The sequence below is a fragment of the Canariomyces notabilis genome, assembly GCF_033297395.1.
Source record: "Canariomyces notabilis strain CBS 508.74 unplaced genomic scaffold N656scaffold_31, whole genome shotgun sequence".
In the NCBI taxonomy this organism is placed as follows: Eukaryota; Fungi; Ascomycota; class Sordariomycetes; order Sordariales; family Chaetomiaceae; genus Canariomyces; species Canariomyces notabilis.
Genome location: NW_027041853.1, coordinates 31815 through 45768, shown reverse-complemented (window position 1 = coordinate 45768; position 13954 = coordinate 31815). Strand labels below are relative to the sequence as shown.

General features: G+C 54.6%; 6 protein-coding genes across 6 annotated transcripts; 3 read left to right on the top strand and 3 right to left on the bottom strand.

Moving 5' to 3' along the window:
* Window positions 1–1267: 1267 nt before the first annotated feature.
* On the bottom strand, window positions 1268–2272 carry N656DRAFT_420966 (uncharacterized protein). Its single transcript, XM_064809595.1, has one exon. The coding sequence runs from the start codon at window positions 2235–2237 to the stop codon at window positions 1590–1592; it is 648 nt and encodes a 215-aa protein (XP_064666082.1). The 5' UTR covers window positions 2238–2272; the 3' UTR covers window positions 1268–1589.
* Window positions 2273–3018: 746 nt separating this feature from the next.
* Window positions 3019–4303, bottom strand: N656DRAFT_421250 (uncharacterized protein). Its single transcript, XM_064809596.1, has 3 exons — window positions 4175–4303; window positions 3962–3967; window positions 3019–3831 (listed from the first exon to the last, which is right to left on the bottom strand). The coding sequence occupies exons 1-3, from the start codon at window positions 4192–4194 to the stop codon at window positions 3153–3155; spliced, it is 705 nt and encodes a 234-aa protein (XP_064666081.1). The 5' UTR covers window positions 4195–4303; the 3' UTR covers window positions 3019–3152.
* Window positions 4304–4691: 388 nt separating this feature from the next.
* Window positions 4692–6706, top strand: N656DRAFT_784009 (P-loop containing nucleoside triphosphate hydrolase protein). Its single transcript, XM_064816069.1, has 3 exons — window positions 4692–5074; window positions 5127–5770; window positions 5827–6706. The coding sequence occupies exons 1-3, from the start codon at window positions 4938–4940 to the stop codon at window positions 6216–6218; spliced, it is 1173 nt and encodes a 390-aa protein (XP_064666080.1). The 5' UTR covers window positions 4692–4937; the 3' UTR covers window positions 6219–6706.
* N656DRAFT_792414 (iron reductase domain protein) lies at window positions 6699–8342 on the bottom strand (the record flags this gene model as incomplete). Its single annotated transcript, XM_064817078.1, has 3 exons — window positions 6699–6703; window positions 6785–7466; window positions 7587–8342. The coding sequence occupies 3 exons, from the start codon at window positions 8340–8342 to the stop codon at window positions 6699–6701; spliced, it is 1443 nt and encodes a 480-aa protein (XP_064666079.1).
* A 2213-nt stretch (window positions 8343–10555) lies between these two features.
* N656DRAFT_717749 (GroES-like protein) lies at window positions 10556–11726 on the top strand (the record flags this gene model as incomplete). Its single annotated transcript, XM_064812222.1, has 2 exons — window positions 10556–11308; window positions 11370–11726. 2 exons carry the CDS (start codon window positions 10556–10558, stop codon window positions 11724–11726), a joined length of 1110 nt encoding a protein of 369 aa, XP_064666078.1.
* Window positions 11727–12173: 447 nt separating this feature from the next.
* N656DRAFT_801671 (uncharacterized protein) lies at window positions 12174–13866 on the top strand (the record flags this gene model as incomplete). Its single annotated transcript, XM_064818152.1, has 2 exons — window positions 12174–13345; window positions 13419–13866. The coding sequence occupies 2 exons, from the start codon at window positions 12174–12176 to the stop codon at window positions 13864–13866; spliced, it is 1620 nt and encodes a 539-aa protein (XP_064666077.1).
* Window positions 13867–13954: the final 88 nt, after the last annotated feature.

Below are 13954 nucleotides of genomic sequence, written 5' to 3'. Positions count from 1 at the left end.
GACATATTCGATATCTCAGACCCTGACTATGCACCGAGTTCTTACCGAGATCCTGCACTTAAAGCGAAAGAGTGTTCAGGACGGTTCGTTTGGGTCAAGAAACTCTTTAAGACAGCACCAAACACGCAACAGTAGCGCTTTCCTGACGGCAATGAAGCGCACCTGATCTGGTATTGTACGTAGGCATGTCTGCTTGGAGGAAGAGATAGGGGATGGAATTCCAAGGACAGGCGACATGTTTCCTCAAGTACGCCTTGCTCGGGTGCTCTCCCGTCTCGCCAGAAACGAGGGATGAATTTCACGGGTCCCGTTCCTTGCCTGCCACGGCTATGCATGTCCCAACACTGGCACGGCACCCATTGATGCCAGCTTGGACAACGTCAGTGAACTCCTACCGCAAACTCGCCAACTCCACCCCCGCGGTTCCCCTAGCTAACAGGCCACCGGCCGAGCGACAAATTGAGGATGCTGACAACTCATTGGCTAGGGTGTACGGAGGTGCCTTGGGCTTGCACCAAGCTCCGAGGTTGAGCATTAGTGCCTCCGAGAGCGGGACACCAGGCACTCATGCTGCTGTAAATGTATTTCCTGGTTTTCAGCTCCACAACCTTCCAGCCTCCTGTGCTGGAGCGTCATGTTGCATTTTACATAAGACTCCCCAGATCCAGTCCTCATACTCTCCATCACTGCGTCGTTCAGGATCAAACTCTGAATGGAAAGAAGTAAACCCTTGTCACGATGAATCCCGCGAGCACAACTCGAACTTACTCATACACCCGACTGCCGCACCTTCGCAGGTCAACCAGGCTGCTCAAGCTTGCCGGAGGGGTTGACGATGACGAAATCCGGTGCAGCTTGGAGATCATTAACCTCGAATCCCAGCCCAACTTACCAAGTACGCGGCCCTGTCTTACTCATGGGGTGGTCAGCTCCCAACGCGCTCAGTCGACTTGGATGGCTGCCGTGTTGGTTTGATTAGAGAGGCACGGGATATGGGTTGTGAACATGGAACACCTAGGATTGACAACCAGGAGTCATGATGCCACTCAATGTTTATACGATTGTTACTTCTTGCACAGTTGTCAAACATCTCGTTACGACATTACCAAGGTATCCAGAGCTAATGGCGTTGTCCTTGTGTACCTACCATCCTTATACAAGAGCACTGACTTACTTCAGTTGAGTTACGCCAGGTGCTAGGGGTTAGATATTCAAGGCACCAAGTGACTCTCAGTCGTCGATCCAACTTAGGCTCAAACCGTATCTTGATATTCAATCATTCTATGTTCTAGAAACGTCTCAACATACTAGGGCCTCAGTGAATCTACCAAGACATGAGTTCCTTCTAGAGCACTCCAAGTGAAGTGTAGTACGGAGTAAGCCCAGGACTGACCGACCAACAGACACACTGTGGTGCAGTGCTGTGTCGCCCCTGCAATGCCATCATGCCCATTCATCACCTCGCACACGCGGCTGTCTACCTTATATAAGTATCTCTCAAACCTCTTCACCTTGTTCTATTAAACTTGAAGAGACAGGGAGTCGTTTCTCAGGCCTCCCTATGACTGTCAGTCAGCCTTTGCTCGTCGTCAGTCAGGTAATGTATCACGCATCTTTACCTTCCCCTTTGCAGCTGTGTCTCCCTTCTGCACGGTCTCATTCACCGATGTCGAAGTCACTCCTGGGGACATTCCATTCTGTCCATCATTCGTCACACGGGCTCCGACCTGATCTCCATCACACCCCCATTGATAGACAGCCATCCCCCTGTTGTCTGCCTGGTGGAACTTCTCCAACCACACCATGGTCCCGCACTGGAGGACGGTCCCTAAACTAACAACCAAAGGAATGAGCTGCCCGGCGGTAGTGACCAAATGCACACCTGTAGCAGAATTCCACCGAAGCGTCAACTCGGTCGCGACGATGACATATACCGGCAAGAGGAGAATGACGATATCATGCAAATGATCCAGAAGACCCATTGTACACCATAGCAAACACCCACTACAGATGGCCCCAACGGTAACGCAAGCACAGGCGCCCAAGGCACAGACAATGCAGTTCCCGAGAAAAGCCTTCTTGACCTTCGAATATCCTAACCTACCAACCTCGGTGTCTTCTTTTGACTTCTGGTCTTTGCTAGTGACCGTGAGATTATTCAAACTGCTTGGATGAGCTGACACAGCCGCCGATCCGGGGGCGGGCGCGATCATGTGGTGAAATGATGGCTGCTCCATAGCAACAGTGGTCTGAACGTGTTAGTGAACCAATTTGTTCAAGCTGGGGACGACTTACAGAGTATTTTCCCGTTTCCAAGTCAATGTCATTGGTCCATCTCTTGGTCGAACCGCTGTGCATCGACCGCTGAAGCTGTGATTCAGGTCCGCGCTGATCTCCAGTGGCTTTGCTCTCTGCTGTTGTTACCTTCCGAATCGCGCTGATCAGTCCCGTCCCTAATATAGAATGTCAGGCTTCGAATCGAACCACAGTCAATGATTGATCACTGACGGCGATCAAGCATCTTGCTTGAAATATCCAAATAACACTTTACCAGCGCTCTGAAGCCGGGGTACCTCCATGGGTTGGAATCGAATATCCATGCAATCCACTCCAGCCTCCCCTGCTCTGGCTTCCTCGCGGCCTCTGGGATGGACCGGGGGTCGACGACCAGCAAGAAAAGTACTACTAAGATAACGCCAAATACAACTAAAAACCCCAAGCCGTCGTGCACTGTCCGGATGGTATAGACAATGATGTGCAGCGTCCGCATCCACCCCGTCAGTGTTGACTTCGCGAAGAAGAAGCCGAACGCGTGACACGGTGGAGAGGGCAACGCCTTAACACCAATGTACCAGAACCAGATGCCGTAGGAAGTGATAGCCATATGCAAAAGATAGGAGGCGAGCACAAAGACGACCGAATAGATTTTGAGTTCAGCGAGTATGTGCTTGCCGTTACTAGTATCGTTGTCGACATCGTCGTCATCGCCGTGGGTGTCATTGTGTTTCTCTCGATCTCCACCGGCAACGTCCCTTGCCTTCTCTCTGCCGTCGTTCAAGTTCTTTTCAACCTCTTCTCCCTTCTCGCTCTTCAGGTCCCGCTTCTTGCCGCCCAAACCCTCGTCATCTATGTCCTCCACCTGTTTCCCACCGTCATTTGAGCAGCTTCGCGCCGTCCAACTTCTTTCCTATGTCGATTTCAACACTATCCCTACCCTTGCATTCGCTGCTTTTCACTTGGTGGTCGGGATTCTCATTCTTGTCAAATTCCATCCAGTCTTGCTGGTCCGTTGCCGATTCAATATTCAGGCCTCCTGTCTCAGCCTTTGGGCGCACTCTCGATGATTCTGCCTTGTCCACTCCCGCGCCGGGCGGCTTGCGAGATCCCACCGCCTGTTCTCCCCCTGTATTTTCGCTATCCCCTTTCTCTCGATTCTCGGTTTCTGGCTGACCCTCTCCACGTGCACCAGCGGCTTGTGGTTCCTTCGAGTCTCCGTCTTCACAACCTTTCTGATGGTCATGCAAAAACTTGGCCATGTGAAATCGAATTTCGACAGCGACGAGGGCGAGGAACGACAGCGAGTCGACGAGATACAAAGTTACATACGCTTCCACGTTATTGAGACCTCCCGACAGGGTGGCATGGATCAGCGCGACGAACAGGGCGAATGCCAAGAGGAGGTTGACGGTCAGCACTCTGTATAGTTCGTCGCCGTCGAATGTTCCAATCACAGTCATGACGGTTTGCAGATAGAAAGCGATGCGGACCCCCAAACCGTACAAGTCCGAGTTACCCTCGAAACCGGGCTCGCAGTGTGCATTATCCCCGGAACTAATCTCGGTCTCAGTAGCCGTCTGGGCAGTGGCTAGGGCTGATGCAAGGGTGACAAGGAACAAAATATTGAACCAAGCCCGATTCAAGGCCATTTCTTAGTTGGGCGAGATTCGCTGGGCAGGCTCACAGGGTCCTGCTCAGCCGTCGACGTTAGTAAGGTAGTGAGCTGCTGTAAAAGACAGGAGAAAAACCACCACGTAGTTGCTCTGTTGCAGTGACACGACGAGGAGAACTTTCGGCGAAAGAGAACAAAGGCAAAAGACAAAACTTCGCTTCAGCATATGAACCCAGATCATCCAGTGCATAGCTAGGTAGCTACCTTACCCCCAGGTCTTCATACAAGTAGAAGTTGGGCAGCATCCGTCGTTAAGTGGCGTCAACGAGTCACCCAGGACTCAAACACCACTGGCAGACGGCTGATGCGGGTTCCCATCCACGCTCAAGCCCCCGCTCAAGCCCCCATTGTGTGTGTTCGCTTCGTGGTCGACAATCGTTAATCTTTTGTTTGGACCTCTCCCGCACAACACATGGATGCTAGTGATCTGCGCTAGTAGGTAGCGCAGTGCCAATTGGATCGATTTATTGTAGTACAGTCGTGCATTGCTTGTTGTCACTCCTTATGGGTGGTGCTGTGGGTGACCACGTTGGCTCCGGGCTTGGCTCATCACCTGCAGCCCTCCGACAACCTGCGCTTTCATGGCCGATAACGTTAGGCACAGCCGCACAAGCACAGGGCGAATGCGAGGGTAACGTTATATGCTGACTGAGTAGGTGATACATCAGGTTCGCGTGTACAGGCTCGACGGAGTACTTTGTATGTACATAGACAGGGTATTGATTCAAAGTTCCTTGGTTGTGGCCCTTGTAGTTCCATGTGGGCACCAATTAACTAAGGTGCAACCTTGATCCCGAATCTCGAGCTCCACATCTACCTAACCCTAACCCAGCCACCGGAATTGGCATTCAACTTAATTAGCTTTGTCTGGAGCAAACGCGTCGAGCGCGTTTGGTGCACCAACCCTTCCATTGACTGTCCAGTGACTGTTCGACAAGAACCTGCCTAAACACAAAACCGAAAAACTCCAGCCCGAAAAATAGCCAGGATGTCCGACTTCGAGGACGAAATGGACATTGACGTCCCTATCTCAAAGGACGTCACGTTTTCATCAGACAATACAGGTGGCAAAGGCAAACGCAGCGCCGCGAACCTGCCCGTCGAGGCTGAGGACAGCCTGCCATGGTCAGCAGCCTTCACAAGTTGGTTTGGATATCATCTGATAAGTGCATCCTAGGGTTGAGAAATACCGCCCAGTTTCGCTTTCCGACGTCTCCGGTCATCAAGATATCCTTGCAACTATCAACAAGTTCGTCGAGTCGAACAGGCTACCCCACCTCCTCTTCTATGGCCCTCCCGGCACCGGCAAGACCTCGACCATTCTTGCCCTCGCGCGGCAAATATACGGTACCGAGAATATGCGCCAGATGGTGCTGGAGCTCAACGCCTCAGACGACCGCGGCATCGAGGTTGTGCGCGAGCAGATCAAGACGTTTGCGTCAACCAAGCAGATCTTCACCCTCGGCTCGTCGGCGGCCCGGACAGGCATCGCCGGTTTCAAGCTCATCATACTCGACGAGGCGGACGCGATGACCAACTCGGCCCAAATGGCCCTGCGAAGAATTATGGAGAAGTACACGGCGAACACGCGGTTCTGCATCATCGCCAACTATTCACACAAGCTCAGCCCCGCCCTGCTCTCGCGGTGCACGCGCTTCCGCTTCAGTCCACTGAAGGAGCCGGATATCCGTAGCCTGGTGGACAAGGTGATTGATGAGGAGAATGTCAAGATCGTCCCCGATGCAGTTGATGCGCTGGTGCGGCTGAGCAAAGGCGACATGCGGCGAGCGCTAAACGTCCTCCAGGCCTGTCATGCGTCCAGTAATTCTTCCCTGCACCTTGTATGTGTTCCCGTGGTCGTACTGACTTGACAACAGGCACACCTCTGCACGAGCGAGGCGCACCCAAGATACCTGAGAAGGACATCGTCCGCGAGACCATCACAACGCAGACCATATACAACTGCGTCGCCGCGCCGCCGCCGGATGCCATCAAGAAGATCCTAGACACACTATTAAGCACAAGCGACGTCACCGCCTGCCTCTCGACCATCAATACCATCAAGGTGGCACAAGGGCTGGCGCTTGCGGATATAATCACGGCGTTGTCGGAAGAATTGGTCAAGCTGGAGGTTAAGCCGCAGGTCATGATCACCTGGCTAGACGCGCTGGCAGACATTGAGCACAGGGTAGCGAGCGGCGCGAATGAGAGGATACAAACCGGTGCTGTGGTAGGGGCAATACGGAATGGCGTCGAATTGATGGGCTGAATGCTTCATAGCTTTTGACAGAGCTTGAGCAGAAGACAGGGGCACCGTTGAGTGATGCTGGCTGCAAGACCCCTGGATGAGGGTGATGCAGGAAACAGCAGCACGCGATGGCGAAAGCCCTTGACCACCGGGTCCACGCACCTACAGAAGGAATTACTGGTTTGGGATGCTTTCTTGGGCGGGAACAGCGGTACGGGTGCAGCGAAATTGGACTTTGGAAGGTCCTTGAACCGGGGATCCGCATGGACGACAGGTTCGCTATGGACTAGGGCTGGGCTGTTAAAGGGGAAGTCGAGCTCGAGTTTGGAATTGCTGAAACCCGCCAACACAGGCCATGTTCCTGAGCTCGCTGTCTTCACTTCTCTATCCGGGACGAGAACGGAAGTTGCAGCCGGTTAAATGACAACCTGCTCGGCCTCTTAACATACCCAAACTGCCAATAGGTACAATTGCCAAGAAAATGCAGATATAGCCAAATTGCTAGGCTGCCCAACGATCCTTCAACCTGTTCAGATGATGAGACATCCACCGCTGTCTTCAATCCTCGACAGCCTTGATCTGCTCACTCCGTTTGGAATTATTGCTCCCGTTCCCTAACCTCCTTTTCAGATCGTCGTTTTCCGTTTCGCTCATATCGTCCTCGTCATCCTCGTCGCTCATCTCCAGAGCAAAATAGTCATCGGTGCTGCCATCCCTCGGCATCAAAGCATGGACTTCCGCTCCGCCAGTAGTGCCTGGCGCCGACCTCTTTGCAGCCGCCAGTTGCGCCCTCCACAAGAAGAAACCCAGACCAGCCGCTTCTAGCAGAATGAGCCCAGCCGCCAGCACGACCGTCAATGCGCCCCGACCAGCGAGCAACATGCCCAGTATCACATTCGCCCATCCGCCTGCGACGACCGTCCGTCCCAACCAGATGTGCGCATGCGACACCCAGGTCCTCCTCCGTATCCTCAAAAACCTGACATGATGCCGCCACCCCAGCAGACCCTGTAACCCCAACACCAGCACGATCCCAACCCCAAGCCACTGATGCACCGTCCTCGGCAACCGCCCGCCCGTCATGACAGCCGCGACCGTTGCGCCAACCCAGGCAAGCCCCGTCGCAACAAATTGCATAACCCAATGCCTCTTGAACGGCGCCCCCTTACCCGCACCTCTCGTCCAGCGAATCAATCCCGCCCCGACCGGAAACCCCACGAGGAACGCAGCGCCCATCACCCAGCCATGCATTCTGACCAGGGATTGCCTCTCCCCAAGCGAAGCAAACCAACCCGCGGCTCCAATGGGCGAGTCGCTAGTCCCGAGGCGGTCGTGGGCCTCGTCAAACGGCTCCGGAACGGTCACGGGAGGCGCGGGCTCCTTGCTCACCGCGCGCGCCATGTCCACGTAAAAGACGCCAAACCCCCCGCCGTCGGCGCGGTGCTTGTGCATGTCGAGGTGTGTGTCGGGAGCGTAGGCTTCCGAGGAGGAAGAGGAGAAGTCGAACCGCTGCCGGTCGTTCCACGCCCAGATCCATGGCTGCGAAGAGGACGTTGCGTCTATGCGTGACCCGCTAAAGAGGGTGCATGAATAGCACGTGAGTGATATCACTGCTGCGTGCGTCGGTCCGGTGGCTGGTGGTGGGGGAGGGGGCGGCGACTTGCTGTCCTCGTCTCCGTGGCGGCGAGAGGGACTACGGCTACTAGGTTCGTGCTGCAGGGCCTGCCACTTGGCGTGGGTGATGCGGATGTCGGGCCCAGTCGTGATGCCAGTGGTGGTGTTGCCGGTGGAGTCGGAGATGGGGCGCGGCTGGTGATGGCCGTCGGCGGTGCGGATGCTCACCACGGGGTCATGGTCACCCGACGAGGGGTCGCCGTAGACTATGAACATGAGCGCGCCGGCCATGGAGGGGCCCGTGCCGACGGCGGTCCAGCCGAGTGCGGACGAGCGCCGCACCGAGAGGGCAATGTACAGGTCATGCTGGTCCGTGGTTGCGTTGAGGTAGCTTGATACGCCCATGCAGAAGTCGGCCTCGCCGTCTTGGTGGCCGAAGCGGCAGTACTGCACCCGCTCGGCTAGGGCGGATTGGATTTGGGTGGTTAGGAGGAGGTGGAAGAGAAGCGCCACTGAGAGCAGAGGCGCCATGGTCGGCATCGCAACCTTGGTTTCCCACGTTTCCAGCCGCCGTGGACGTTGAAGGGAATCGAGAAGTTGCAGATTGAAGCTTGTCAACTGCGCTTACGCAGGTCCAGCAAACGGCAATCGCAGCCACAAAAGAAAGGCAACAATGTGTGCCGCGGTCAGTTCGGATCGGATTTCTCGGAGGAGCCGGAGTACCCCGCTGACATAACAAAGGATGCTAGACGCAGACCAAAACAACCATTGCTACGTCAATCGTTTGGCGCGGGAGGGAGGCACAGCTGGATGCATGATGCATCTTACACATCGGCATCCATCGAAACGGAGCAACAGATCAAGGCTTCGAGCGCCCGTCATGGTATCGGCCCCGCGTGAGCGCCACGCGAGTTGCTGCATCGCGCGACGCTGAGCTTCCGCGCGAGACTGTTGGCGGGCGGCTGTCTCGCCAAGAACGGCTCGTCCATGCCATCGACGTTCTCCTGCTAGCTAAGGTACAGCACTGTATACCATCCGTTAGATCAAGCTCTCCAAGGGCAGGGTTCCTCAAGTCCGCAGATTCCGCCTTGAGGATCGACCCGGAATAGCAAGCACAGTCGTCGGAGAAGGACATGATCTCGTGCTGCGGAAGAACCCGATCCAACAAGGTTGGGTGCCAAGCTAGGGATGCGGAATTCAAGCTCGGCTGGCTTGGACTTGCGAAATCCATTTTGGCCGAAAGAAATTGAGAGTGTCTCGCCGCGCTATGTATTTTGTCTCACCACACTATGACCCCCAACACATGCACATACATAACCCTGACCATATTCCAGCCTGCTTTTCTAGACCACAGTTACCGTCTTCCACTATACAGTGATAATTTGTATTCAAGACCTTGGCGACGCAGCTACGCAACTAAAGAAAACAACTCGTCGCTAGTCAGCGAGGAGGGCGTGGTAGAGGCCGCGAGGTTGGGCGTGCTTGAGCACTGGCTGGGCAGGTACCCCGAACAGGGGCGAGGCAGAAGTTAGATTGAAGATGAACGGGGAGCTCAAAGTTCAGTCTCCAAACGAATGCTCCATTCTTCTATAAGCAGTCTTCCCAACTGATGGTAGAGCTGATTATTTGTTGGAGGTGGTGACCTATATGGTAGGGTTATATATGCGTAGGTGGTAGGGTCATAGTGTGGTGAGACAAAATACATAGTGCGGCGAGACTCTCTCAGGAAATCAAGCTTCACTCTTCCACTATACTTGTTTGGGAAGGCGGTAAGCATCTGGGTTAGGGTTATTTCTAACTTCTTTCCTCAATCTCAATTCTGTCGAACTCATTCGTACTCCGTACGGATAACCGTTTCAGCCTGGATCTCTCCCGCTAACTCCAAGGTTCAACTTCATGAGGATGGACTGGAGCTGCCGGGGTTACTGGCCTAATCGAGACGCAATTGAGGCACTTCCTGCTGAAGTGTCTAAGCTCCCATACAATTTAGGTGGGCAGTTGGACGGCTTGGCCTGCAAATCCTTGGTCTGATCCCATTAGCCCTTCCTGGCTTCATTTCCACGGGCAACTACCGGGAGTGCAGCTCTGCCCAAGGCTTGGTTCAGCTGTGTTTTTGAACCCACAGCCTTTTTGACCCAGGTACGTATTCTTGCATATACATGCGAGTAATTGGATTGCTCTATTGCAACAGGTGCATCCAGAACGGCCGCCAGACTGGTTGCCATCTCAGGTATTCAGGCAACGATGCCCGGTCCCTGTTCGGAGCCAACTCGGGACTCCCTCAGGCTCTCAGCAATGTGCTGCTCGACAAAGCGCGACGTTACAACGGTGCCAAGAACCCGTTCCCGCTGCCGTCGCCCTCAACTGCCGTCTGGCGGCTCACGCGACTTGGCAGCATTTTTTAAACCTCCAGTACCGGCACGGCGCCAGTACTAGTGCCCGTGTAGCCGACACATCGGGCTTCTAGTGTGAATAGCAGCAATGTCACCTCGGGGAACTTGAAGGCCATAACCCCGCTGCCGCTCGGGGTGTGGGTGTTTAAATCCGTCCGTTGATGGCTCGATCCTTCGAGCCATCCTTCTGCTTCCCACCGAGCCCAGATGATTTATCTGAACGACACTGGACTAGCTACAAAATAAATAAACAAATTTCCGGTACAGCAGCCATCTTCGACGCACCGTGACACTATCGCTACCTCGGCACCTTTCTGCTGCCGACCAGACACACCGATGCCCTGATCAGTCATGGCTGCCCGCACCAACCGCGCCCTCTGGCAGGATACGTTTGGCGTTCCCGGCGTAGTCCGCGAGAGCCCGCTCCCTACAAACGACGACCTTGGTGACCACAAGGTGCTGGTCAAGGTGCATGCCTGGGCCATCAACCCCTGTGACTATATGCTTCAAGACAGGAATATGGGGTCCAGTTATCCTGTCATTCTAGGCTGCGACGTTGCCGGTACCGTCGAGGCTGTGGTTCCGGGCTCTACCGCAGCCTCCCAGTTCCGCGTCGGCGACCGCGTCTTTGGCTTTACCGCTAATAGCGGCTTTCAGGACTACGTAGCCCTGGAGGACAAATTGATGACCAAAATCCCGGGCGACATGGCATACCGTGAGCCTGTTGTTCTCGGCCTCTGCAGCGCTACCGCCGCTATGTTCCTGTTCGGAGAGGACTACCTTCACCTCGACTACCCCAAGCTAGGCGCCCGCAAGAAGGGAAAGTCTGTTTTGATTTGGGGAGGCAGCTCTGCTGTCGGCAGCAATGCCATCCAGCTAGTGATAGCTGCAGGCTACGACGCAATCGCAACCTGTTCAAAGAACAACTTCGACTACGTCAAGGGCCTTGGCGCCGTCCAAGTCTTCGACTATAAAGATCCCAATGTGACCGAGAAAGTCGCCGCAGAGCTCGACAAGGGCGAATGTGCCGGTATCTTTATGGCGGCCGGGTTGAAGAATGGCAACGTCGCGGCATGGAAGGTTGCGGCAGCGTCTAAACAGACGGTAAGTAATAAGGCACTTTGCCCGCACCCCTTATACGAGAAGCTGACGGGGCTCCTGCTAGCTCAAATTTGCATCGTCCAATTTCATCGACAACTTGGATGACGTCCCGAAGGGAGTGGACGTCAAGCAGCTTTCGCCCGGAAGCTTCAAACCATTCCCCGACTGTTGGTTTGAAACGACACTTGTCACCTTTGGTGGATATCTGTCCGAAGCTCTGGCCAAGGGAGCCTTCAAGGTCGCACCCCCACCACTGGTGGTCAACAGGATAGGCCTAGAAGGGATCCAGGAGGCTATCGACCTCCAGCGAGTCATCGCCGAGAAGGGTCATGAAGGGATCAAGGAGGCTGTCAACCGCGTGAAAGGAGGCATGAAAGAAGACAAGGTATCGCCGGTCAAGCTGGTCGTCGAGCGATCTTAGGCGAAAGAAAGGCAAACAATGTGTGCCGCGGTCAGCTCGGATCGGATTTGTCGGAGGAGTCTGAGTGCCCCACTGACATAACGAAGCAATAATTCTTCAACTGTTCAGCACCAGGGTCGGGCTTCCCACACAACGTTTACCTGGTGAACTACCCGTTGTCTGGTCAATAAACAATCGATACATGTAAGAGCCGTTCGCCAGCATAGCCGCCATACATATGGCGTTTCGAGCTCAGCCTGAAATCATGTGGCCGCACGATGGGTTGCACAGGTGGCGGTGTCGAGTCAACCTTGGGAAGCTGCTTGGGCATCAATGATTCGCTCCAGGCGCGGCTGCCGCTCGCGCGGGGTCTCCTGGCACAAATTCGGGTTATTACAATGTAGGACCTGTAGGTGGTAGGTCGGGTGCTTGGGCAACTTACCGACCGACACTCAAAGATTTGCAAAAATGGAAGCGGTTGGAGTCGGCATCGGCACCATCGGCCTAGTCGGGTTGTTCAAAGATGTCATAGATCTTTTCGCTCTTTTCACTGCTTCACGCTCTTTGGGTCGCGACTTTGTCATCCTCCTCACCAAGCTTGACATAGAGAAATACCTCCTGCTGCAATGGGCTGAGCAGGTCAAACTCCTGCACAACGCCGATGACGAGTTTCACGATGTGCGCCTCAACCACGAGGAAGTCCAGTCGTCAGTCGCCCAGGTACTCTCGTGTATCCGCCTGCTCCTCAGCGAGCGCTACGGCATGAAGGATGTCTCCAGCACGGCTCCCGGAGCTCTCGTCGACGTGCGAGAAGACGCCGTGGGACTGAGTCGTCCCTGCATGAAGCGGTTCGAGCAACGGTTCGAAGAGCTGAACATCAGCATCAAACAGCAGCAGAAGTCGGCAAAAACACTGACCAAGGTTCGCTGGGTTATTCAAGACAAGGGAAAGTTTGCAGATCTCATCGCAGACTTGGCACACTTTACAACCAAGCTGAGAGAGATCCTCCCGCCAACTGCGACCTCGCTCTCGCGTACCGCCGAACTTGTTAACTCAGGGGATCTGGAGGCAGTCACCGACTTTGACAAGCTCAAGATTGTTTTGGAGGCATCTGCCGGCCATCGTGGCGCTATCGCCGGGCCCACGCAGGAACTGATCGATCGAAAGTGCCAGGAACGCATTCTTGGAACGCTCTGGTATAGGGCGATGGACCAGCGAAGAGACAGTATCAGCGCCGCGCATGACAAGACGTTTCAGTGGGCCCTTGAGCCGCCAAGCGACAGCATCGATCATGACGGGGGCAATCTCTTTGGGTGGCTGCGCTCCGGTTCCGGCATCTACTGGGTCTCTGGCAAAGCCGGCAGTGGAAAGTCGACTTTCATGAAGTTTCTCTACTCGTCCCCCAAGGTTAGGGAACTGTTGTCGGAATGGTCCAGCCCGGAAGAATGTACCTTGTCCGACTTCTTCTTCTACTATTTGGGCATTCCAGAGCAGAAAACACAAGCAGGCCTCTGCAGGGCGTTGCTCTTCAAGATTCTCTCGTGCTGCCCGATCCTTATTGGCAAAGCGCTTCCTAATCTCTGGCGAGAGATCAAAGCGAACAAGAACGACGTTGCCGCGCCATCACCACCCGAAATCGAGTACGCCTTTGAGGTCATTCCCAGCCACCAAAGCCTTCCGCCCATTTGTCTCTTCATTGACGGTCTGGATGAGTGCATCGGGGATAACCGTCGTGTCATCGCTTTTTCTTAGCCAGCTTGCCATGAACCCAAAACTCAAGATTTTGGTCTCGAGCCGGCCGGAACCACACTGCGTCGCCGCGTTCGGCGGATTCCCGTCCCTGGAGCTCCAAACCCAGACCAAAGGCGATATTTCACTCTACGTCCAGAAGGTGATCGGTGAACACAGATACATGAAGAGACTGCTCATAAGCGACCCGGTACGCTCGGCCGAGATCATGGGCGAGATTGTCGCAAAGGCAATGGGCATCTTTTTGTGGGTTATACTAGTCTGTGGGTCTCTCCTGAAAGGATTCGACGACTACGACCGCATTGAAGAGCTGCAGGCCCGGGTGCAGGAGTTGACTCAAGTCCTACAGCTCTATGATGATCGGCGAAAGGTGGGAGGCGTGGGAGACGGCAACTTGAATGCCAAACAGTGACAAAAAGATCCCTAGCATTCGGTGATGGATGATGTTGGTCATAAGAGCGAAGCCTGGCGCAAGAACTGGTATTTTAGGTATTCTTCCT